This window comes from Bufo gargarizans, chromosome 4 (genome assembly GCF_014858855.1).
Source record: "Bufo gargarizans isolate SCDJY-AF-19 chromosome 4, ASM1485885v1, whole genome shotgun sequence".
Taxonomy (NCBI): Eukaryota; Metazoa; Chordata; class Amphibia; order Anura; family Bufonidae; genus Bufo; species Bufo gargarizans.
In genome coordinates, this window is record NC_058083.1 from 109,665,473 (window position 1) to 109,692,364 (window position 26,892).

A 26,892-nucleotide genomic window follows, 5' to 3' on the forward strand; every position below is an offset into this window, starting at 1 on the left:
GCTTCCATGCTTTGCACCACATTTGTTTTAGATACATTTTTCGGATTGTCTGACAAGAGGAAATGGCTGCCGCCTATTCAAAAGGGCCTCGGCTTATGTTGTGACGATGTGCACCAAAATTTGCAGCAACTCATAGCCTATAGGTTTACCAGATTTACCACATGATGATAAATCTTGTACACCTATAGGCTATACATTATTCATATATTCCACCTATGAGTTGGGCTCCTTTATGTTAGAATTTTGAAACAAAATTTTTGTGCACATCTTCACAACAAAGGCCAAGGACCTTTTTGCTGCCTGTCTAGGGACTGTCTAATATTACCATTAGTAAATCTGCCCCAATGTCTTGAAATAAGTCAGACACAATTGATTTTTATACAATAGTCGGATGAGAGAACTTTAATTCTTTGTCCAATGGCTGGTGTCGTTGAAGATGTAAGGCCAATTTGAACGAATGTAACGACCATTACGAACTTCCACTAAAATGATATGTGTCTTTCCCCTTCTGGGGCAATTTTTTGCACTTCTCTCCTTATACTAATGGTCTATTTCTTTGTGGAAACATCCTAGTACTTTACTTTCACTTTCCTATAGACTGTGTGATGAGTACTTATGTATCCAGGTATTTCTGGATCTATATCGGGCTGCCCACTCAGTATCTGGTATGTCTTTCTCCTTATTATTTCACCAAAAGGTGGTTTGTTCATCCATCAGCCATCAGTACTGGTATCTAATAGAGTGAAGTCTTACAGCAACTACTTTGCTCAGTGAAGACAAACTGTGGTGATGAGGTGAATCATAGACAATGTCAGGGAGGTTGATGTCCATTGTAAACTCCATGCAAGTAGAGGACACAAATCAGACCGAGTGGTCTGTAGGCCACCAAGTGCTCAGTCATGTCTAACATTATGAAAGATGAATGGAGCTTGTGGGTGAGCAATGTTATGAATGATTTAGTAATTTATGTATCTCTCTCCTACAGATAATGGATGACATTAAACTTGGGATACAGTATGCCTTCCAGACCAAGAACACCTTGACCCTGGCCGTGAGTGGCTCAGGACACTGTGCTATGGAGACTGCTATATTTAATGTGGTAGAGAAAGGTGACATTGTTCTTGTGGCTTCAAATGGCATCTGGGGGGAAAGAGCTGCAGACATTGCTCAAAGGATAGGTAAGGAAAACAGACAACTCAATCTCTGTGATATAAGATGTGTACAGAGCACTTTATGGGCTCCTCCACACACAGTTTTGGTCCTACATTTTTGGGGTTAAAAAAAAAAGCCATGCACAGGTTTTTTTTTATGACTTTTTGAGGAATTTTCGCCCAAATAGTGTGTTTTATCATCTGGATTCTTTAATGGTGTCTTAGCATGCCTAGTTACTTCTTCATGCCAAGGTTACTTCTTCTGTAGAGCTGTAAGGGAAAAGGGCATTGGTAAAAAAAAGACATGCAAAAACCAATGGCAGTCTATGGGAGAAAAATATCAGGCAATAAGCAAAAGAACAACAGCATCCTGCAATTTTGAAAAAAAAAAGCCATTGACACAAAAAAAACTCACCTTAGGGTGAAATTATTTAAAATGGCCTCTAGCAACCTGCCCTAGAATGTGATTAGGGCCAGTTTCAATCACATAAAGAGCTGTCTTGGGGGTGAGGGGTTGGGGCCTCACTACACTGCACTACACTTGCATATACTACATATTGGTGAGCGTTCCTCTCAGGCTTGATGGTGTTATCGCAATTCATGCGATTCTCATCTTCTTTGTGTGGTGCCAAATCAATTAGAAGTATAAGTATGCACGTACCATACTGCTTTCATAATAATACCAGACACACAAGTTGGTTTCATGAAAGCATCTTCTCATCCCCCTGAGCAAGAGAGCAGGAGAACTTTGATCAAGTTACATTCACTTAAACAGGAGACATGACATCACAAAGGGGTGTTCCTTAAGAAAAGACTATTGGCTTCTTGACAAAATGGGAGTAGTTTGCTAATTGTATCCCTGAGATTTATTGGCACATTCAAAAATGGCAACCTAACCCCCCCTCCCCCAATGACCTTAAGACAAAGAAATGGATATGAGGGTCACACGTCTGGTTTGCTGCCATCTTGTGGACAGAAAAAAAAATCACCATATAATGTAAAATTATAATTTATTGATGCAATTTAGTACAAAACTCAATGAATGACATTATAACAAGTTTAGCAGCAATACATGAGATGCCATGACAAAGATACTCTCCCCAAGGTTATGGGCACATGTGAACTATAACTCACACAAGTAGAGACAAAAGTCAATGTATAGTGACCACTATAATTAGTAGAATTTTTGGTGATTTTAGGTACGGTGTCGCACATATTGCACCAATTGTGGTTTTGTTATATTGAAGATTCATCTTGTGGACAGAAAAGAGTAACACAGTACATACTGTATATATAGAGGAAAAACACTTCTCTCTCACAATGGCATATTGTAGGCAGGATCACATCATTACCATCTATTGTAGAGCAGTGTAGTTTGTAGTGAGGCTGTGCCTCCTCATCCTCCAAGGCAGCTCTGCAAGTGGAGGAATCCAGTCCTTCTCACATTCTCGGACTTGTTCCTTGCCACCATATTAAATAATTCCTGTAGAACCCCTTTAATAATTCCCTTGAAACAACTGGGGCTAGTGTTTTTGCCTAAAAAACACAGCAGAAAAACACCACCAAAAATGCATATATGGCTCTTCGAAAGCGGGGAAGAAAAAAACAAAACAAAAATTGGCCTGGCTTTTAACTTTAGGGGTTAAAGATGTGCCAAATTTATCAAACAACATGCGACATTTGATACATTTTGGGCAATTTGCAACAATGCAGATTGAAGAAAACTGACTTCTCTTCATAATAAATTCACCCCTCAGTCTTTCCATTTTACATCTCCTCCAGTTACAGTATGATCCCTTTGTGGATTTGGCTTAAAAAATAGTATAAAATCCCTGAATGCACAAAAGTCTAGTTAGGCCTTTTTCACACATTCAGTTATTTGGTCAGGGATTCTGAGCCAAAACCAGGATTGGAGCCTCCACAGACATAAGGTGTAAGGGAAAGATCTGCTCCTGTTCTGTGTATTTGACCCGTTCTTTGTTTTGGCTCATAATCACTGATGGAAGTCACTGACCAAGCACTGACTATGAGAAAGAGGCCTTATTCCATGTCAGCGATGACATCTGTGACAAGATGGTCAGTAGTTCATCAGATGATGTCTGTGAAGGATCCGTGTTTGGTCTGTGTATCTGTTTTGTGCCCTCTGTGTGTCATCCGTGTTCCACGGATACTGCTAGCCTGAACATTAGATTCCAGAGCATCTCCTACCAATGGTCAGTGAAAACCACAGAACAAACATGGATGCCATCTGTGTTGTGTCTGTCGTTTTCACGGACCCATAGACTATAATATGTATGAGGGACCTGTGACCATGGACAAAATAGGGCACAGAAAACCACTAATGTGTGAACAGAAAATTCAATAGGTATGTGTGCTGTTTGTGGAGACCACGTACGTGATTCGCTGAAAGAGGCCTTCCTCAGCTAATATAGGTGGACTTGATTCGCCTAGATGACAGTACAGGAAGCAGAGCCATTCATGAATGTATGTACTTAGGTAGGTCTGTAACAAGAACTGAATGGTCTGAAGAGAAGTGAAGGGGCTTGCATGGTGTCTTCTGCCAGTCTAATATATAAAGCTGAGTGTATGTGTGTGTATATCCGCTAAAGGAATCCGCACCGTCGCATTTAAAATCAAAAAATTTGGCACAAAGGTACATCAGGTGTCCGGGAAGGTTTTAGACCAGGTCTTATCAGCCAACAGAAGCTCGCAGGTCCTTCAGCCTCCACATACACAGCTTTACACCAGGTTTCCATAACAACCCAGCCATTTATCTTCACTACTGTAGGAGAGCTTTAAAGGAAATCTGTCACCGGGATAATCGCTATTAAAGTAAAGCCATGGCCTAATAGCACTTAGTACCTTATTTCCAGATGCGCCTTTGTTCCAGCAATAGATGTTTTTATCCTCTAAAATCCAGTTTATTTGGTATGCAAATGAGCCAATAAGGTGCCCAGAGGGGCATCACTCTTGCTGGAAGGAACCCAGACATGCCCCCTGCCACAATGTGTCTACCCTCAAAAGACTTAAAACACCTCCCCCAGGCCCCGCTAAACCACACCCCTTATCTGAATAGGACATGCCCCTCCCACTCCTGAGCCGACAGGGATTGAAAAAAATTAAGGTAAAAATCAACTTCTGTCAGCTGCAGGGGTGGGAGGGAGGGTGACTTTCTCCCTGCAACTTACACACAGTTCTGCTGTCTTAGAGTGAGCTGTTCAAAAGGACATGCCCCCGATCCGGTTAGGCCACGCTCCCTCCACTCAGACGACTGAGATTGAAAAACTGAAGTTAAAAATCAACTTCTAGGTCCCGATAAGCCACGCCCCGATCTGGGTAGGCCACACCCCCTCTACTCAGCCGACGGGGATTGAAAAAATGAAGGTAAAAATCAACTTCTGTCAGCTGCATAGGTGGGAGGGAGGGTGACTTTCTCCCTGCAGATCAACTCAGTGCTGCTGTCTTAGAGTGAGTTGTTCAAAAGGACACGCCCCCAATCCAGTAAAGGACACCGTTAAGGGGGCAGGCCCCTGTGGAGGTCACTGTCAGGGGGGTGGTGTGCTGTAAAACTCACTGTTAAAGGGGAAGGCTGCTGTAAAGGTCAAACTTAAGAGGGTGAGCTGCTGTGGAGGTCCAATTTTAGGGGGTGGGGCACTGTGGGGGGGGGGGGTCAGTGTTAAGGGGTGGAGGGCTGTGAAGGTCACTGTTTTGGGGGCAGGGTGCTGTAGATGTCACTGTTATAGTGGATAGTGTTGATATATTTTAACGACACACACAAACAATAAATGAAATAGATTTAATATACCTTAGCGAAGCCGGGTCCTTCAGCTAGTATACTATAAGGGTCCAGTCACACGTCCATAAGTGTTTTGTGGATCTGCAAAACACGGACACCGGCAATGTGCATTCCACAATTTGCGGACCGGAGACTATAATAGAAAATGCCTAATCTTGTCCGCAATTGCGGACGAGAATAGGACATGTTCTATTTTTTGGCGGAAACGGAAGTGCGGATCCCGAAAAAAATATGCGGACAGCACATAGTGTGCTGTCCGCATCTTTTCCCTCCCCATTGGAAATTAATGGGTCTGCATCCATTCCGCAAAATTGCGGATCGGATGTGGACCCATTTTGCGGACGTGTGAATGGAGCCTAAGGATGACCCGATTCTACATTTCTGTGCCCAGGTTAATTATTGCCATGTTCCTGTTGTCTGGACTTGCACCTGGTCACTTCTCAGCAGTGTTGGCTTGGACTCTGCACTGCCTGTTTTCACTGGCATCTGCCAAATATTCACACTCAAATTTAACCCTTCCTCAGCTTCAAGTTAAATATATTTTTTTTACATTAAGGGTACGTTCACACTAGCGTTTTCTTTTCCAGCATAGAGTTCCGTCACAGGGGCCCTATACCGGAAAATAACTGATCAGTTTTATCCCCATGCATTCTGAATGGAGAGTAATCTGTTCAGGATGCATCAGGATGTCTTCAGTTCAGTCGTTTTGACTGATCAGGCAAAAGATAAAACCGCAGCATTCTACGGTTTTATCTCCGGCGAAAAAAACTGAAGACTTGCCTGAATGCCGGCATTTTTCCTCATAGGACTGTATTAGTGCCGGATCCAGCATTCAAAATACCGGAATGCCGGATCCGTTCTTCCGGCCTGCGCATGCGCAGACCGGTAAAAAATTTGAAAAAAAATACAAGACGGATCCGTCTGTCCGCATGACAAGCGGAAAGACGGATCCGTTTTTGCAATGCATTTGTGAGACGTATCTCACAAATGCTTTCAGTCACATCCAAATCGGCGGATCCGGCGGGCAGTTCCGTTGCGGATCACTCTGCCGCAAGTGTGAAAGTAGCCTAATATGGGTATAGAAGAGCACCAGTTATGCTTTATGCAAACTAATGTCCTTCTGCAGCAGCTTTGAGAACTACATGACCGGTAATTAAAAAGATAAGGCTAGAAAACTGCCATGATCACTTATTTTGTGTCATTTAGGTGCCGTTGTACATCTCCTGACAAAACCGCCCGGTGAAGGGTTCAACCTAAAAGAAATAGAAGAGGTAATATAAACCCACCATTACATTATACTGTAAGCAAAATGCCTATAGGTTCACCCAATAGTAATTTCTACACAGGAACCCAGCTTATGATAAAAAATGGAGTATTGTGTTTTACATCTCACAGTAAAGAGGATCTGTCACACTTCCTGATATACAGATGAAGCCCAGCTAAAGTTGATGGTTAACCCATTAAACAATGGCAAGAAAATGTTAATTGAGTTTTTCAATGGATTTTAATGGCTTTTGTAACGAGATGACATTGTGACGTGTTATCAGAGTCAATTTTAACTTGGCTATATCTCTATGTGAGTTAGTAAATACTCCCTATGAAATAATTCTGAAGCACTCTTTCTTTGAACTGTGTGTTTTGTGGACCCTTTGTTAATCCTCCTAGAAATAAAATAAGTAGCGGTGAAAAGAAGGTGGCCACACATGCATGGCTGCTTTCCCTTCATTTCTGGTGAATAGGAGAGGATCCCAGACAAGGGACCCGCACCGATCTGACATTGATGGCATATCCTAGTCATATGCTATCAATGTCTGAGACGGGAATACCCCTTTAAGGCTACTTTCACACTTGCGTTGTTAATTCCAGTATTGAGATCCAGCAGAGGATCTCAATACCGGAATTAAATGGATCCGTCTTGATTTTGCACATCAGGATGCATCTGTTCCATTAGGATGCGGTTGTCTGAAATCAAAACGGAAATACAGTGAAAGTCATGGACTTACATTGTTTTCAGTTCCGGATCCGTTTTTGTGACCAGACACAAAACCACAGCTTGTAGCGGTTTTGTGTCCGGTCACAAAACAGAGTGCTGCCGGAATGGAAGACATCCTGAACAGATCTCTTTACATTCAGAATGCATGAGGACTAAACAGATCCTTTGCCAGATCTCAATACCGGAAAACAACGCAAGTGTGAAAGTAACCGAAGCTGTACCAGAGGTAGACAATATCCAAACGCTAATTATGTTTGTATTCTGACTCTAGCTTAATCCAGGGAAAACTCCTCCTGGCTTCAGAGGCTTCAAGCTGTGGCCTCGACATCCAGCAGAGCTGTAGGTGCTCTAGCTGGCTTGGGCAAGGCACGTCTAGCAGGGACGTGCACCTGCTGCACACCCTCCCTTTGCAGGGGGTAAACTAGAACTGACTCTAACTAGAACTCCACCCTCCCTGAAGCAAGTGGGACACGCCCACCACACCACAGAGGGGGGGGGGGGGGTTAGAATGGAAAGAAGGGTTCCACTCTCTATAAATATAGCTCTGCCATGCTTGCTGCCACCTTCTGGTGAACCAGGTAAATTACATGAACAAGAACAGTTACCAACATTAGAAATGCACAGTATTTGGACCTGAAATAAATGCATAGGATGACACTATATTAGCTCATAGGAGACAGTAGTGGGGTGCAAAAGTGGTAATGCCACTCTGGGGCGTTACACAAGCTTTTGACTGGATCCAAGATCAAAAGGACAAAGAGGTCATGTAAGTGTTTTGGTTTGTACTTTATGTATTTTTTACATTCCAGGGTCTAGCTAAGCACAAGCCTTCTCTCTTCTTCATCACTCATGGAGAGTCATCCAGTGGAGTGGTGCAGCCATTAGATGGCATTGGAGACCTGTGTCACTGGTATGTACTTTTCGGGTGGAAAGACAGACTTTTATCATTTACCATTATGATTCGTTAGGGGATTTGAAGCTTTGCATTAGAAAAATGGAGTTCCAACCACTATAGAGATGCATTAAAGTAGCATTGAATGATGGCCCAGAAATAAGTATGTGATGTCTGCTCCATATACAGGTATAACTGCCTCCTTCTGGTAGACTCTGTGGCATCTCTAGGAGGTGCTCCTATCTACATGGACAAGCAGGGTAAGCTATTTATGAGATATGCTTCCATATCAATTCTTTTTGTAATATATGCCACATGTTACCTTCTATAAGGACACCTATGGCTAGACTTGCTTAGATTGTGTAGTCCAAAGGTGGTCATGCACATTACATAGAAGTTGGTTGATGGTTGAACAGCAGTTGAACAAACAATCATCTGGTGAATGTTCTTTTCACAGACATGGCCATACACATTTTGGTCCATATTGGCCATTACAGTTGATGAAACTGGAAATGCATGTTCAATGAAATTGGGCAATGGATGAAAGCTCTTTCTGGGAGCATTCTTTCAAATAAAGATCTTTCGAACTGACCATCAGACGACAATTCTAAACATGGCCGACTTCTTTTCAATGGTCTGTTGGCTAAATTGTTCCTGATTAAATTTCAACCAATGAACGTTCATTTTAGCTAAATCATCCATTTTGATCAACCTTAGACTAAGGTGTATGGCCACCCTAAAAAAATCTAGCGCAAAATCTGATATTTCTGTCCACTAAATCTTAATCCAAAATGCCTGTATGTGCAGTTAGAAGATGACTAATGATTATGGCTTCAGCCGAGTTAGTAATAATGATATTTTCAAGTAGCTGGATTGTCATACTCATTGAATGGCTCTTGGCTTGTATGGATGACAGCTATTCTTCCCAACCTTCCCACACACACGACCGCTTGGTTGGGCCAAGCATGCATGTGTTCCTAATGGAGAGATGTGACTTATCGCCTTGAGAACAAAGGACCAACCATGTTGTCTGTTCTTTTGCAGGATCCCTTTATACTAAACAGTGTAGCTGAGTATAATTTTCAACATCTTAAAAAGGACATAAATCAGGCCCGTGATAGGTTACGGACATGTACCCTGAGTATATACCATAAACATGGCATAAACATAGATTATGCTGAGTGAAACTTCCACTCTCTTGTAAAAAAAAAAAAAAATAATCCACTGCGTCCTTTTTCAAAAACGTGTAATTCTATCCTTATGCCAACAAGATGTTCAAAGCACCGAGGGGTGGGCCTAGCGTCTCAAAGCACCGCTTCACCTCTGCCTTTCCCTCTTGGCCACATGATATGCCATAATATCTAATAGGTGGGGGTCCTACCTCTGGGTCTGCTTATTCGACTCCAAAAAAGTGAATGGAGAGAGCGGTGTATGTGTGACCACTTCTCCATTCTCGTTCTCAAGACGGCTGCAGGTCCCAGAGGTGTAAATGTCTGGATGGAAATAACATTCAAGGCTGCACTGCCATTTCACTGTGTGCATTATCTCTGTACTGTGAGGTCACTGTGCGTTATTTCACAACTGAGGCATCACTGTTTATAGGGTTTCTGGGCTTTTAACCTGTGAATAAGGCCTCATGCACACGACCGTTTTTTTTTAAGGTCCGCAAAAACGGGGTCCGTAGGTCCGTGATCCGTGACCGTTTTTTCGTCCGTGGGTCTTCCTTGTTTTTTGGAGGATCCACGGACATGAAAAATGAAAAAAAAAATCTAAGTCAAGTTTGCCATTGAAATGATAGGAAAAAACGGACATGGATCACGGATCACGGACACGGATGACAATCTTGTGTGCATCCGTGATTTTTCACGGACCCATTGACTTGAATGGGTCCGTGAACCGTTGGCCGTGAAAAAAATAGGACAGGTCATATTTTTTTCACGGCCAGGAAACACGGATCACGGATGCGGCTGCCAAACGGTGCACTTTCCGATTTTTCCACGGACCCATTGAAAGTCAATGGGTCCGCGAAAAAAAACGGAAAACGGCACAACGGCCACGGATGCACACAACGGTCGTGTGCATGAGGCCTAACTGTGACATAACTGTGCATTTTCATTGTACTGTGACATTCCTATGTGCACTTTCCTTGTGCTGTGACATCACTATGTGCACTTTCCTTGACCTGTGACATCACTGTGAGCATTATCCTTGTACGGTGACATCACTTTGTACACTATCCCTGAACATTACCAACAATAAAACAACAATAATAAGCTTTTCATGTTCTGAACTAAGGTGGCAGATTAGGCTCCTGCTCAGACATCAGCAGAATCTAGGTAGAGGAGCAGGTAGATTATGTGATGTGACGGTAGACGGGCGTACTCAATAGTGATGTAGGTGAAGTTTATCAGGTGCTTTTAGACTGCCACCTAAAGGATAGACAGTGTCACTACATCGTAGGATTGCAATCATCAAAAATATATCCTACAAATATGACTCTAATTGGTTGCTGTGAACTAAAACTTAAGTACAAACCCACTGTGCACCTGTTATCTTTGTGTTTCTTATAGGAATTGATATCTTATACTCTGGTTCTCAGAAAGTATTAAATGCTCCTCCAGGAACTGGACCCATCTCATTCAGCGAAGCTGCAAGGTACTTTTATGACTGTATTGCACTGAACCGTAGTACCTCCATCTTTACCGGTTAGGCGATGTCATTGGTTTGAGTTACTATTCAAATATATTTGCTATTTATGAAGCTATCTAATACAATCATTGCAGTAATTTGCGCAAAATGAAACCTTAGGCTACTATCACACTTGGGTTTGGTGCGAATCCGTCATGGATCTGTTCAGATAATACAACCGTCTGCATTCGTTCAGAACGGATCCATTTGTATAATATTTAACATTGCCAAGACGGATCCGTCTTGAACACCATTGAAAGTCAATGGAGGACGGATCCGTTTTCTATTGTGCCAGATCCGTTTGGCTCAGTTTTGTCAGGCGCGTTTTGGTGTCCGCCTCCAAAGCGTAATGGAGACGGAACAGAGGCAAACTGATGCATTCTGAGCGGATCCTTTTCTATTCAGAATGCATTAGAATGCAAACTGATCCGTTTTGGACCGCATGTGAGAGCCCTGAACGGATCTCACAAACGGAAAGCCAGAACGCCAGTGTGAAAGTAGCCTTACCTTTAAATGCCAGGCATAATGTAAGGGAATGTATGGCCTATAAGTCTCCTCACACTGATTAAGGTGCTCTCTCCCTAAGGAGAGTTAGTTTTCCCCTGACACGGACACAGGCCTCTCACCCAAGTAAGCCAGTTCTCTCTGCTCTGCACTGATGAGCGGCAATCACCCTGAAACAGCTGTCTGCAGATGAGGTGCTGGCTTATTTAATATCCAAGTCATGTCTCAAGGCTTATTTTAAGAGCTGAATATTGACTTATAGGATAGCTGCCTTCCATCTGGTGGCATTAGAGGCAGAGCTTGTTAAGAGCTCATTTGCATTTTTTCCCTCCCAGAATTCCAGAGGAGCATGTATGGCCTATAAGTCTTCTCACACTGATTAAGGTGCTCTCTCCCTAAGGAGAGTTAGTTCCCCCCATGCTCAGGCATAATGTAATGCATGAGTTGCCTCTGTAATATGAACTGCACATGGATAAAAAGCACAGTTGAATAGAGTACTACCGCTATAACGGCTTGCTAGCACTGGTCACACAGCTAATGACTTGTTTCCTTGTACAGTAAGAAGATATTCAGCCGTAAGACAAAACCACCCTCTCTCTACGTGGACCTGACATGGCTTTCAAACTACTGGGGCTGTGATGGAAAACCAAGAATGTAAGTTACAATCTGAGCTTCCCTTAGACTAGTGGTAGGCAAACCTGGCGAGGTCAAGAGCTGCTGTAGTTACTGAAGACCTAGGTACCATGTCAAGGTCGTACTGGCCAACAGAGTACCTGAGGGTCCTCCTGTGGACCCAGTCTCTGAAGCTGTGAAGACAAACTGGCCTTAGAGTCCCAAATCACTTTTCACTAGGGTCTATCTTTTTTTTATTAGACTTTGGCCCTGAGAATGATTACCTCTGGTGGGCCCAGAAACCCCAGTCTGACACTGTGCCATGTTATAAAACATTGTGGTTTCACACAGAAGTGACTACGTTTAGGTCACAGACTATGAGGTGCTCACCATTTGAAAAGTATTTTGACTTTGAGAATATTTTCATGTGATTTTTGCTTAATTCTTGCACATAAACAGAACACTGGAGAAGCAGGAGCCTGCTCCGCTCAGCTAATCCTGGCATAGTACATGGGTACAGGGTACCCATGTGCTATGCCAGCAGTTATTAATAGTCCAGGGAGCACAGAAGAAGTTGAGTTACTCTTTAAAAATTGAAGTTGATACATATATACAAAGAGTCAAAAATGTATCTGTGCTATGGCTGTAGAATTTTAATCAACTTTCAGAAAAGACAAGTAAATTTTTTGACATAATCTCCCGAGTCACTGCTCTGCAGGTTTGAATGTGTTATGTCAGTTCATTTGTGACTGCGCTGTGAGGAACAATGGCTGCCCCCCTTGTAATTTGCACGAAAGAAGAGCAGCGTGCAGTGATTTGTTTTTTTGTGAACTGAGGGTGTGTCTGGTGCCAATATTTATCTAAGACTTTGTGCACTGTACGGGGAAAGTGTTTTGTCGCAAAGAAGTGTATATGAATGGACAGAGAAGTTCAAGGAAAGTCGTGTCAGCAATGAAGAAGGAGCCGTTTGCCCGTCCACGATTGATGACAAGATTGAAAATGTACGTGAACTGATTCTGTTGGATAGATGAATGACAGTGGATAATGCGAAAAATTATTTGCAAATCAGCCAAGATTTACGTCTGATGAAGAGGTGAAGACAGCGGTGCATTCGTGGCTCACAGCTCAGCCTAAAACCTTTTTTAATGATCGAATATGGAAAGTTTGTTGACACATGGACAAAGTGTATTGAAAAGCAGGGAGATAATGTCAAAAAAAGATGTATTTGTCTTTTCTGAAACTTGATTAAAATAAATTCTGCAGCCAGACTGCAGATCATTTTTGACTCATCCTTGTAGAATTAATTTTTAAACACTACCATTTTTCAGATACCATCATACAGGACCAGTGACCGGCTTCTACTGCCTGAGAGAAGGACTGGCAATCCTGGCTGAGAAGGTGATTTTTAAAACTCAAATATAATGCTGAGAGGAAAATGAAGGAGAAGGACCTCAGTTAGGAAAGAAGACTAATGAATCTTTTGACGCATGTGTCTTTACAGAGGAAGAGGTTCTGAGTCAACTGTCTAAAATTAATACAAATAAGTTACAGGGGCCTGATGGGATACACCCAAAGCTATTAAAAGAGCTCAGCGGTGAACTAGCAAAACCATTAACAGATTTATTTAACCAATCACTGGCAACAGGAGTCGTCCCAGAAGATTGGAAATTAGCAAATGTTGTGCCCATTCACAAGAAAGGTAGTAAGGAGGAATCGGGCAACTATAGGCCAGTAAGCCTGACATCAATAGTGGGGAAATTAATGGAAACCATACTTAAGGAGAGGATTGTGGACCATCTAAAATCCCATGGATTGAAAGATGAAAAACAGCATGGGTTTACTTCAGGGAGATCATGTCAAACTAATCTTATTGATTTTTTTGATTGGGTGACTAAAATAATAGATGGAGGAGGTGCAGTAGACATCGCTTATCTAGACTTTAGTAAGGCTTTTGATACTGTCCCACATAGAAGGCTTATGAATAAAGTGCAGTCATTGGGCTTGGACTCCCATATTGTTGAATGGATTAGGCAGTGGCTGAGGGACAGACAACAGAGGGTTGTAGTCAATGGAGTATATTCAGACCAAGGTCTTGTTACCAGTGGGGTACCTCAGGGATCTGTTCTCGGACTCATATTGTTTAATATCTTTATCAGCGAAATTGCAGAAGGCCTCGATGGTAAGGTGTGTCTTTTTGCTGATGATACAAAGATTTGTAACAGGGTTGATGTTCCTGGAGGGATACACCAAATGGAAAAGGACTTAGGAAAACTAGAGGAATGGTCAAAAATCTGGCAACTAAAATTTAATGTTGATAAGTGCAAGATAATGCACCTGGGACGTAAAAACCCAAGAGCAGAATATAAAATCAGTGATACAGTCCTAACCTCAGTATCTGAGGAAAGGGATTTAGGGATCATTATTTCAGAAGACTTAAAGGTAGGCAGACAATGTCATAGAGCAGCAGGAAATGCTAGCAGAATGCTTGGGTGTATAGGGAGAGGCATTACCAGTAGAAAGAGGGAGGTGCTCATGCCGCTCTACAGAGCACTAGTGAGACCTCATTTGGAGTATTGTGCTCAGTACTGGAGACCATATCTCCAGAAGGATATTGATACTTTGGAGAGAGTTCAGAGAAGAGCTACTAAACTGGTACATGGATTGCAGGATAAAACTTACCAGGAAAGATTAAAGGACCTTAACATGTATAGCTTGGAAGAAAGACGAGACAGAGGGCATATGATAGAAACTTTTAAATACATAAAGGGAATCAACAAGGTAAAAGAGGAGAGAATATTTAAAAGAAGAAAAACTGCTACAAGAGGACATAGTTTTAAATTAGAGGGGCAAAGGTTTAAAAGTAATATCAGGAAGTATTACTTTACTGAGAGAGTAGTAGATGCATGGAATAGCCTTCCTGCAGAAGTGGTAGCTGCAAATACAGTGAAGGAGTTTAAGCATGCATGGGATAGGCATAAGGCCATCCTTCATATAAGATAGGGCCAGGGGCTATCTATAGTATTTAGTATATTGGGCAGACTAGATGGGCCAAATGGTTCTTATCTGCCGACACATTCTATGTTTCTATAACGGCGAGAATTATACTGTCACCATGTTCGTACCGCATCATGTTTAGACCTCATCATGTGCACTCTTCTCAGATGTTAGTGTCATATTGGTAGGATATGGCACCAATGTCAGATTCTGTAGGTGCAGGTCCCACAGAACTGAACAGACTAGTGGCTGTCCTTGCGTGGTGCACTCTTCATTCATTTCTATGGTATGTCCAAAAATAGGTGAGGGCTCGTGGTTGGCTATTTTTAGAACTCCCATAGAAATTAAGGGAGAACAGTTGCTCTTGTGCAGTTCGCTCTCCTTCACTTTTGAGGACCCATTCTGGAGATATGCCACAACAGCACCTGACAGTGGTGGTATATCCTGGTGAAATGCCACCAATAAATCAGCTGAGACAACCCCTTTAAATTCATCAGTTCAGTTACTTACATGTATAAAGAGGCTATTTCTAAGATTGCAATGGCCCTTGCACCTTCTGGTCCCCTGTTCAGCTGTACAAGTTGCACATATGGTATGTTCTCCCCTGCATAGAATATATTGAGCCACACATACATCTTTCTGGCATACATGTGGACAATACGTCACAAAACTTTAATTTCCCTCTATTGATACGCATGATCGGCTGCACTTTTCAATATTGAGGGATCCCACATAATATCATATTCCACCTAGTATACATTTCTTTTACAATAGATAGTATAGGTAATATGTGTCATATTCTACAGCTGAAGATACTGGTGTACAATGCAATCGGAAAGTCTTCAGACACTCACTTTTTTCACATTTTGTTATGTTGCAGCTAAAAAAAAATCATGTTTCCCCACATCAATCTGCACCCAATACCTCATAGAGAGTGAAAACAGAATTTTTGAAGTTTTGCAAATGCATTAAAAAGGAAAAATTTTAATTTTGCATGGACATAAGTATTTAGATAGTTTTGGATGATACTTAAGCATTGAGTGGAGCCTCCCATTTCTCTTTCTACACCTTCATTGGGGTTGATTCAGTTGATTGGATGTGATTTGGGAAGACACAGCCCTGAATGAATGGGTCAGAGTGCATTCTGCCAAAAATGCAGATAGCACATGGGTAACAAATACGGTTGTGTGCATGAGGGCTAATTATTCTTTAGGAGTCTTTCAAACTCCTTAATGAGTTGCACCCAGGGGTGGACTGGTCATAGACACGACAGGGAAATTTCCCTGTGGGCCGATGCCCAGAGGTCCACCAAAGTCCAAAGTTTTTTCAGGACCACTTTAAGTTCCCAGTCCGAACCCTGCTATGTGTGAACCTACCCTGAAGGTAGGTTTACACACTGAACTAAAATCCAACGCGTAAAGATAGAGCAGACGATTGTCAGGAGGGAAGCAATCCCTCCTGTCAATCGCCTGCTTGCTAGAGGAGACTGCTGCTATGACATGCAGCGATCTCCTCCTCGGTATAGGGATGAGGAATCGCTAATGCATCGCTCGTCCCTATACTGTCTCATTGTTTGACGGTGCGGCGCGTTCTACTGCCGGCAAACCAGAATTTATTTTAACAGGTTGAAAGAGCATTGGGTAACCGGCAGCAGTATTACACTGCCAGATAATCGCTAACGAGCGTTCATGCAAATGCTTGTTAGCGATCATCTTAACAATAATCTGCCGATGTAATAGGGCCTTAATTCTACAAGAGGCTCCAGAGGCTGTGCCATCAGATTTCTGATGCAGATTTGCTGTAGGATATGCTGCAGAGTAACACAAGGATTCCGCAGCTAGAGATTCATGCAGATGGTTTCCGATGCCTGTGAATATGTATGGGATGTAGATTTTGGAGTGATACCCAATGAATGCAAGCAAATGTCTTGAAATCTGTGAAGAACTGATACAGAACTATACTGGAAAATTGTAAATCTGTTCATTATACAAAGAATAACATATTTACGCGGTAAGCAATGTCCTACACTCACAATGCTGAGGTTTTTCTGTAGCCGCACAAGCCCTTTCATCTGTAAGAACTAGGGTATTGATTGAATGATGCCGGTTCTGCATATTCATTTCTGTCTATTTCCAGGGTCTAGAGCGCTCTTGGGAAATTCACCGTGAGAATGCTCTGAGACTTTACAAAGGATTAGAAGATCTCGGACTAAAACTCTTTGTGAAGGACCCCGTAAGTAATAGCCTGTAACTTTTTGCTAAAGACTATCTTTATTTGCTATTTTGCTATGCAGTATTTTTTCTGATCTTCCCATCTTAGTAGATAGTAGATAATAAAGATTAGGGTTTGTGCAGGATTTCCCCCCAACCAGCAGTACCTGAGAAGAGATCTATATGTACCTGTTCCCTGCCGCTCTGTGGCCCCCCCACCTCTATTCACTGGACTTCCAAGCTTTGCCTGTCATCTTCTGCACGGACAGGGCCACATGTGCTGCTGCAGCCAGGGATTGGCCTCAGCGCTTCCATGTCCCCAAGTGGCACATCACGTGTGGCAGCTGACAGCACAGACAATTACAGTGAAGACAGCCACGGAGCCAGAAGACAGCAACAGGGCGCAGGTATGTATAAAACTCTTCATAGGTGCCGCAGGATCGAAGGAGCCCAGCACCGCCTGCATCCTCTGAATCTCCTCCTTGCTCCCCCGACGTCACAGAGTTGAAGCGCTGTAATCTTGCGAATGCGCAAGTATGCCACATGTGAATGCCGACATGGTGTTTCTTCCCTGTGCTGGCATTAGCCTCAGGGAATGAACTGTGCATGCGCTAGCTGGCATGCGCGAGATTACAGAGCTGCAACTATGTGACATCAGGGGAGCAAGGAGGAGATTCAGAGGATGCGGGGCTGTCAGGGCCGTCTTTAATATTGCTTAGACCCTGGGCAAGAATTTACTTGGGCCCCCTGGATCCCGCCTTCCCACTACTGGACCATGGTGTGCATGTGTGTGTTTTGGGAAATCAGGAGAATCGCTGGTTTGGCTGACAGCTATCTAATGGTATTTAAGTAGAGACAGAAAAATTATTTGCTGATTTGCGTTTTTTTTTACGCCGATTTTGGATGCGGATTTCAAAATGTGCATGGTTTTGACAGAGTTAGACGTCCACTAAGTGGATTTTTCAGCCGTCCAATTTTTAGCAGCATGCTGAAAGAAGGTATCATTTAAACAGCGCAGATACCCATTGAAATGATTAGGAAGCAGATTTTCCACGCAGATTCTGATGCAGAAAACTCAGTGTGAACATACTCCAAGGTGTTGACTATACCGCAGTCATGCTGAGTCGGCCTTACTTGACATCATACATGAGGCATAAAGGGATCCATCTTCTTCTAGCCGTGAAGTTCAGGGAGTGACACCAGACACCTTACTAGTCGCTGCAGGACACACAATCACTTTCCATTGTGTCTGTTATAAAGGACTCCTGCTTGGGTGCAGAAGAACTTCTTCTTGATGTTTCTGGAGATAAATGGCTCTGAACTAATAGGCGGTCAGCAAATTACAGTGACTCCTGTAATAATGAACAGGTTAAACAGGCACATGAGGAGCCTTCATAGCAGTACATGACCTACCCAGTGGTGTATCTTGGTTTTGTGCTGCCCTAGGCGAGACTAAATTCGGGCACCCCCCTAATATAAATTTGACCCACCCCTTCCTGTCAAGGCCAAACCCCTTTCTCTCTAAACCCCACCCCTTCCTATGTGCCATCCACGGATCCCCCTCCCCTAAATAGTGCCATCCACGGATCCCCCTCCCCTAAATAGTGCCATCCACGGATCCCCCTCCCCTAAATAGTGCCATCCACGGATCCCCCTCCCCTAAATGGTGCCATCCACGGATCCCCCTCCCCTAAATGGTGCCATCCACGGATCCCCCTCCCCTAAATGGTGCCATCCACGGATCCCCCTCCCCTAAACGGTGCCATCCACGGATCCCCCTCCCCTAAACGGTGCCATCCACGGATCCCCCTCCCCTAAACGGTGCCATCCACGGATCCCCCTCCCCTAAACGGTGCCATCCACGGATCCCCCTCCCCTAAACGGTGCCATCCACGGATCCCCCTCCCCTAAACGGTGCCATCCACGGATCCCCCTCCCCTAAACGGTGCCATCCACGGATCCCCCTCCCCTAAACGGTGCCATCCACGGATCCCCCTCCCCTAAACGGTGCCATCCACGGATCCCCCCTCCCCTAAACGGTGCCATCCACGGATCCCCCCCCTCCCCTAAACGGTGCCATCCACAGACCCCCCCCCCCTCCCCTAAACGGTGCCATCCACAGACCCCCCCCTCCCCTAAACGGTGCCATCCACAGACCCCCCCCCCCTCCCCTAAACGGTGCCATCCACAGATTCCCCCCCCCCCCCTCCCTTAAACGGTGCCATCCACAGATTCCTCCTCCCCCTGACGCTCACAGGAAAACATTTAAAAACAAATCAGTAACCTAAACTTTATTCATTAGTGATGTCTTTACTGTATACCTTACTCTGTCTTTCAGCTTCCGGTAACAGCAGGCAGTGCGGGCGGGCGGCGCTCACTCACTGACGTCACGCGCCTGCTCCTCCCACTAGGCGGCGCAGGCGCGTGACGTCAGTGAGTGAGCGCCGCCCGCCCGCACTGCCTGCTGTTACCGGAGCTGAAAGACAGAGTAAGGTATACAGTAAAGACATCACTAATGAATAAAGTTTAGGTTACTGATTCGTTTTTAAATGTTTTCCTGTGAGCGGCGGGGCCCTGTATATTCTAACCCCCAGGCAAGCGTCCCTGTCACCATGGGAACGCCTGGGGGTTAGAATATACCATCGGATTTGTGTTTTCACGCTCTCACTGAGAGCGTGAAAACTCAGATCCGATGGTATATTATAACCCCCAGGCAAGCGTCCCCGTCACCATGGGAACGCCTGGGGGTTAGAATATACCATCGGATCTTCTGAATATACCGGAGGCGTCTGATGGGACAAGGGGCAAACAAGGCATTTTGCCGCCCCATTGGCAAGTGCCGCCCTAGGCAAATGCCTTGTTTGCCTCGCGATAGATACGCCCCTGGTCACCTACCTAGAGACGGCTGCTCCTGACATAGCTCAGGGGAGAAGAATCATCTGCTGCTGTCAGAAATCTTCTAGATGCATCTTCTCTGCTACTTACTGTGTGGAAATGGACACCTCCAGTATTGTCCTTGTAGGCTCAAGTGTCCTTCTGACCTCTCTATATCATTCTGACCTCTATCTGACCACTATACAGGTCCTTCTCAAAAAATTAGCATATTGTGATAAAGTTCATTATTTTCTGTAATGTACTGATAAACATTAGACTTTCATATATTTTAGATTCATTACACACCAACTGAAGTAGTTCAAGCCTTTTATTGTTTTAATATGGATGATTTTGGCATACAGCTTATGAAAACCCCAAATTCCTATCTCAAAAAATTAGCATATCATGAAAAGGTTCTCTAAACGAGCTATTAACCTAATCATCTGAATCAACTAATTAACTCTAAACACCTGCAAAAGATTCCTGAGGCTTTTAAAAACTCCCAACCTGGTTCATTACTCAAAACCGCAATCATGGGTAAGACTGCCGACCTGACTGCTGTCCAGAAGGCCATCACTGACACCCTCAAGCAAGAGGGTAAGAAACAGAAAGAAATTTCTGAACGAATAGGCTGTTCCCAGAGTGCTGTATCAAGGCACCTCAGTGGGAAGTCTGTGGGAAGGAAAAAGTGTGGCAGAAAACGCTGCACAACGAGAAGAGGTAACCGGACCCTGAGGAAGATTGTGGAGAAGGACCGATTCCAGACCTTGGGGGACCTGCGGAAGCAGTGGACTGAGTCTGGAGTAGAAACATCCAGAGCCACCGTGTACAGGAGTGTGCAGGAAATGGGCTACAGGTGCCGCATTCCCCAGGTCAAGCCACTTTTGAACCAGAAACAGCGGCAGAAGCGCCTGACCTGGGCTACAGAGAAGCAGCACTGGACTGTTGCATGTCATTCGGAAATCAAGGTGCCAGAGTCTGGAGGAAGACTGGGGAGAGGGAAATGCCAAAATGCCTGAAGTCCAGTGTCAAGTACCCACAGTCAGTGATGGTCTGGGGTGCCATGTCAGCTGCTGGTGTTGGTCCACTGTGTTTTATCAAGGGCAGGGTCAATGCAGCTAGCTATCAGGAGATTTTGGAGCACTTCATGCTTCCATCTGCTGAAAAGCTTTATGGAGATGAAGATTTCATTTTTCAGCACGACCTGGCACCTGCTTACAGTGCCAAAACCACTGGTAAATGGTTTACTGACCATGGTATTACTGTGCTCAATTGGCCTGCCAACTCTCCTGACCTGAACCCCATAGAGAATCTGTGGGATATTGGGAAGAGAAAGTTGAGAGACGCAAGACCCAACACTCTGGATGAGCTTAAGGCCGCTATCGAAGCATCCTGGGCCTCCATAACACCTCAGCAGTGCCACAGGCTGATTGCCTCCATGCCACGCCGCATTGAAGCAGTCATTTCTGCAAAAGGATTCCCGACCAAGTATTGAGTGCATAACTGAACATAATTATTTGAAGGTTGACTTTTTTTGTATTAAAAACACTTTTCTTTTATTGGTCAGATGAAATATGCTAATTTTTTGAGATAGGAAATTTGGGTTTTCATGAGCTGTATGCCAAAATCATCAATATTAAAACAATAAAAGGCTTGAACTACTTCAGTTGGTGTGTAATGAATCTAAAATATATGAAAGTCTAATGTTTATCAGTACATTACAGAAAATAATGAACTTTATCACAATATGCTAATTTTTTTAGAAGGACCTGTATATTCACCTGGTACTCGAGTCGAAGCGGTGTCTAAAGGTCACCATACACATGATTTGTTGGCCGAGTGCTCATCTCATACATATACGTTCTTGACTCTGGAGCGAGGGAGAAAGTCAGTGTCAGAGGAGGCTTATCTTCCCACTAACAAACTACTGTAGCAGGCAGGCCGGCCAGCAGCGTAACTCACTCACTCCGTCACGTGTCTGCTTCATTAATAAAGTGGGAGGAGAAGGCACGTGACACCTGTAGCGTTACATTACCCTACTTTGTGAGATTTCCCTACCTCCTGACTTCCCGTCGCACTGCTAATGACGTGAGGAGGCGTTCCTGAGTTTTGACGATCTGCGCATGCAGCAAACCGACAGTTTATGGAAAATCTCAGCGGAGTTCAGCTTTACGCCGGGACACTGCGCATGCGCCGGCCGGAGTTAGCCACGCTTGCGCACTGGGCCGTAATATTTCCCTTACTGAGGCTCTCCTGCGCATGCGCAGTGTCCCGGTGTAAAGCCGAACTCTGCTGAGATTTTCCATAAACTGTCGGTTTGCGCATGCGCAGATTGTCAAAACTCAGGAACGCCTCCTTACGTCATTAGCAGTGCGACAGGAAGTCAGGAGGTAGGGAAATCTCACGAGGTAGGGTAGTATAACGCTACACCAGCCTGCCTGCTACAGTAGTTTGTTAGTGGGAAGATGTGCCTCCTCTGACACTGACTTTCTCCCTCTCTCCAGAGTCAAAAACGTATATGTACGAGATGAGCACTCGGCCAACAAATCATGTGTATGGTGACCTTTAGACAGTCATTTTCGGGACACAGAGCCGGCGGAGCCAAGATATTTTACGATGTCATTGTGGGCAGTGGCCAGCGGGGCTCAAGAGGCAGCTGCCTTGGGCCCCCCAGGAGCAACTGGGCCCGGGGCAGCTGCCCCTTTTGCCCCGCGTTAAAAGACGGCCCTGGGGGCGGTGCTTGTCTCCTTCACAGTGGGCATGGCTGGGCTCCTGAAACGGTAACAGCCCCTTGGGCTCCTTACTTGCCTTATTTGCATATATATAAAATCTTTTTTTTTTTTTTCTTACTCATCGTGTGAAAGCATTATTGATGTGGATGCCACAGATCCTCCTTGTAAACAGCGATCTGATGCCCAGAAACAATGATTCTCTATGGGGATGAACAATTCCAAGAGAAATCACTCATCCCCATCATGAAGAGGAGACTATTGCTACTGTAAATGCCCCTCTAATCTCCTCTGATGAGCAGGCAATTATTGAGAACAAACGGTTTACTCCTGGTAATTGCCTGCTCAGTCAGCCCGCGTAAATGGGCCTTAAATTAGTTCAGGTGTTGGCAGCTGCTGCAAACAGGTGATCACCAAACTGATAGGATAGGTCATCAATATCTAGAACCCGAAAACCCCCTTTAACCTCCTAACTGTTTTGCCCGAGTCCAGTTCAGGCAGTGGTAAAAGTAGCTAGCTGGAGGGGGAGGGCTGCTTTAGATGCTGCTATTTCCTGGATGGTAGCAGCTAGAAATATGGAACTGGTCTTGTTTGAAAGCTGACATTCCAGACCAAAGCTTGCATACAAGACCAAAATGACAGCTAAAGTCAAAGCAACAAAGGAGAAATCCCTGTTAGAAATCGAGTCGGGAATAATCGCACGTAAAATCAGTTACTTTCAGCTGCATTTACTACCAATTTCTATCAGTGATATCTTCCCCTGTACTGAATATATTGCTGTCATTACTGGTATTGTCTGAAATCTTGGACTGTCAGCTTTCAAACAACAGTTCCATGTTTCTAATTGCTACCATCCATTCAGTAGATAGCTGTCACGGCCCTAGGTGTGCGCTGTGACACTTATGCCACGCTTGCTGTTGCCTGTGGCAACGTGTTGCTGTTTCAGCATGCGGGGGCAGTGTTGCGGCCTTTGTGGTGTGTGCCGTGACATGGTTGCCTTGCATGTTGTTGCCTGTTGCAACGTGTAGCTTTTTATGCTGGTGTGTGCACTTCCCCTTTCAGTTGTTTCCTCCTCTGTCCGGTGCTGGAGGGGTTAACCACCTTGTTGGGCGTGGTCACTAGGTGCTTCATCTTACCTGGGGCTAGAGGCCAGGAGTCAGTGGTACTCCAGCCACGGTGTGTGTTGGAGTTATGCTCCTGGTTTTCATGTTCCATCTCCCAGAGTGAGGGCCTCCTAGTGGGACATCGAGGTCTCCGACGAAGTCTTCCCTCCCTTACATGTGTTGTATGTTTGGTGTGGGGTTATTATTTGGTGTGTTGCAATTTAACCACTAGCCTGTATGCAGTACCGCCTGGGGCTGCCTTGCATCTTGCGGCATGGGGGTCCTAGCAGTCTGGTCTGCTGGATACCTGTGAGAGTTGCTGGTATGGTGTCCTGTTTGGTGTTAGGGCTCCGGTACGTATTCACGGGTTCCAGTCGTTGTGGCAGCGGGAGGTAGGTATGTTGTCTTGTTTTTTACCTGACGTTTCTCTTGCTGCATATGGTCCTTTTCTTTATCTGCTTCTAGGCCTTTTGAGACTCCTGTTCTTCCATGTCCTGGAAGAACAGAGCGCCTCTCCTCAGCTCTTTTGTGAGGGATTCTCAGGGCAACTCAGGGCCTTAGGTATCCAGGGTATGAGCCGTCCTACCATCCAGGTCTGCTCATAGGGTGAGGAGTTAGGGCTAGATATAGGGGTGCATTAGGAGGTGACCTGCTCCCTTATCCTTGTGTTCAGGCCTAGTTGCTTTCCTTATCTCCCAGTCATCGTACGGTGGGGGGTTTTCCCCACTCCCCACCGTGACAATAGCAGCTACTAAAGTAGGCCTCCCCTCCAGTTAGCTACTTTTTCCACTGCTGGAGCTGGACTGGGGCAAAACAGTTAGGTGGTTAACTCCCAGCAGAACACAATTGAGTTGTTGTAATCCAATGTGATTGTCTCCTGACCTCCATTTCTGATGTCTAGGGTCAGTTACGAGGCTGTTATGTGTTATCAACTGACATTGAGCGAATGTGTATCTGCAGCCTGAGGACTTAATGGAAGAAGAGAAATCAACACGTTTTCTACAAAATTTAATAATAATCCTGTATTATCCCAAGTTTTAAACCTATCCCCTATCCACAGGATAAATGAAAATTGTCTGACCATCCGACCGCTGGGACCCCTACCAATCAGGATAAGGGGGGTCCTGAATGGAGTGGCGATGGAGCAGGTGGACTGCCGCTCTGGACTTTGACATTGATGCTCTATTCTTAGGTTAGGCCATCAATATCAGACCAGTGGGGATCTTACTCCCGGCACCGCCGATGAACTCCAAGAACTGCTTCTGCCACTTCCTTCTATACTAGACATGGCTCTGTACGTTTGGTAGAGGCTATACCTGGTACTGCAATATTTCCTAAAACAGATATGCCCAGAATGATGACAGGTCCAGGGTTTTCCAGGATTTTACTACTGATGACCTATCCTCAGGAAAGATCATCAGTATCTGATTGGTGGGGGTCTGACACCCGGGACCCCCACCGACCACTGTTTCGAGATTTTATAGCGGCTGTACTTGGTATCGCAGCTCAAGTGAATGGGGCTGGGCTACTCCTAGGCAACGTGATCGGCGCTGCTGCCTTCTTGAACAGCTGATCAGCAGGGGTCCCAGGTGTCGGAACCCCACCGAACAGATACTGAAGACCTATCCTGAGAATAGGTCAGCAGTATAAGAATCTCAGAAAACCCCTTTAAGGTAAGGCATTATCCTGCAACTTGCAGACAACCCAATCCCTCCATCTATACTCAAATACACCCGTCTGGTCAGCCATTCACACTTGCAGATGGTGCCAAACTGCCCTGCAAATCCATGAAATCAGGGGCACTGTTTGTCTGCCATTTTGCCTATACATATTTCAATACATTTGTTTAAAGGGGTGGTCCAGGATTAGTTTTTTTTCTTACATTTCAACCCCAGCAGTTCCTGTGATGAAATCTATACTAACCTGCTCCCTGCCTCTCCAGGGTTGTCTTCACTGGACTGCCGGTCCCCGTCTGTCAACTTCTGGGGGTCACGTGTGCCACTGCAACCAATGATTGGCCTCAACGGTGACATGTCTCCAAGTGGCATGCGATTTAGCAGTGAATGGTGAATGTGATCTCATCTGTGCAGACGTTGACAGCGAGGAACCGTAAGTCCAATGAAGACAGCTGCAAGGAGCTGGTAAGTGATCACTGGGTGGGGAGACATTAAAAAGAGAAAAAAAATGGACAAATCCTTTAAGGATGATGCTGTATTTCATATCATTTCACTTAGATGAAAGCATGGATACCTTCCTGTAAATAATATTTTGTGACACACCAAAACTAAACCAGTGGTCTGGTGAAACGTGGAACATGCATATCTAAAGTCTACGACAGCTCTACGATATGTTCACGAACGCAAAAGGAAACGGTGTTATATTACCTAACAGTTCAGCTTACCTATTGTTTGTAAATTGACACCATTTACCCCCAGCAGACCAGTTTGAGCGCCAGTCCATGTAAGAAATCGTATTTGCTCCTCTGGTAAGCACTATGTAGCCTGTCAGTATTAACAATGTACTCATTGCAGACTCTACGACTCCCCACCGTGACAACAGTCATCGTGCCCGAGGGATACGACTGGAAAGACATCATCTCGTATGTCATGAAGAATCACAGCATTGAGATCACTGGTGGGCTGGGGCCCTCTAGCGGAAAGGTATTATAAAGAACAAATCTAAGGACTGAAAAATCCTGTCCATCCCAGTGCCAGGAGGAAGGCAACAAGGAAATGCAAATGCCAAAGAGTGTATATAGCAACCAGCACTATGCTGTAAAATCAGTTTATGCTATTGTACATTACATACACTAAGATCCCAATATAAAGCAGGCGCAGGATTTTCACAAATCATGGGCATAGGTCAACCTTCAACCATCCAATGATTCTTAAGGCACCTTCTATCAATCAATGGTCTCCTGCACATATGCTCTCCATTAATTTCTATGGGAGTTAAATCCTAGCAATCAGCTAAATTCATAAAAATGAATGGAGTGCGCTATTCTCGAGCGCAGCCAGTCTCCATTTGTTTCCATCGGACTGCTAAAAATAACCGAACACTGGCTCGGCTATTTCTGGCAGTCGCATAGAAGTGAATGGAGTGGTGTTGCGCTCTCCATTAATTTATATGGGACTTCCATAAATAGTGCGCTCGCTTTGATTTCTTCAGAACTTCCTAGCGATATGCCATCAAAGTCCCAGATCAAACAGCCACTTTGAGTCCTGGGTGACTTCTTTGGGGACTGTTTTCCCCAGGGATAACAGCTCATTGCCCTCCACCTACCGGCGATCAGCTTATTGTTGGGGAAACTGTCGAACAGAGAGGGATCCTTCAAATTGAATAAGCC

At 44.6% G+C, this 26,892-nt stretch overlaps 1 protein-coding gene across 2 annotated transcripts in view; it reads left to right on the forward strand.

Moving 5' to 3' along the window:
• The window catches only part of AGXT (alanine--glyoxylate and serine--pyruvate aminotransferase), a 43,772-nt gene that overhangs the window by 14,237 nt on the left and 2,643 nt on the right, over positions 1-26,892 (forward strand). For both annotated transcript variants that reach the window (XM_044290267.1, XM_044290268.1), the window contains exons 2-10: positions 986-1,178; positions 6,154-6,218; positions 7,750-7,850; positions 8,022-8,092; positions 10,403-10,487; positions 11,583-11,678; positions 12,965-13,034; positions 16,767-16,862; positions 26,078-26,206. In XM_044290267.1, the coding sequence (XP_044146202.1) occupies positions 986-1,178; positions 6,154-6,218; positions 7,750-7,850; positions 8,022-8,092; positions 10,403-10,487; positions 11,583-11,678; positions 12,965-13,034; positions 16,767-16,862; positions 26,078-26,206 (906 nt within the window). The remainder of the gene's footprint in view (positions 1-985; positions 1,179-6,153; positions 6,219-7,749; positions 7,851-8,021; positions 8,093-10,402; positions 10,488-11,582; positions 11,679-12,964; positions 13,035-16,766; positions 16,863-26,077; positions 26,207-26,892) is intronic.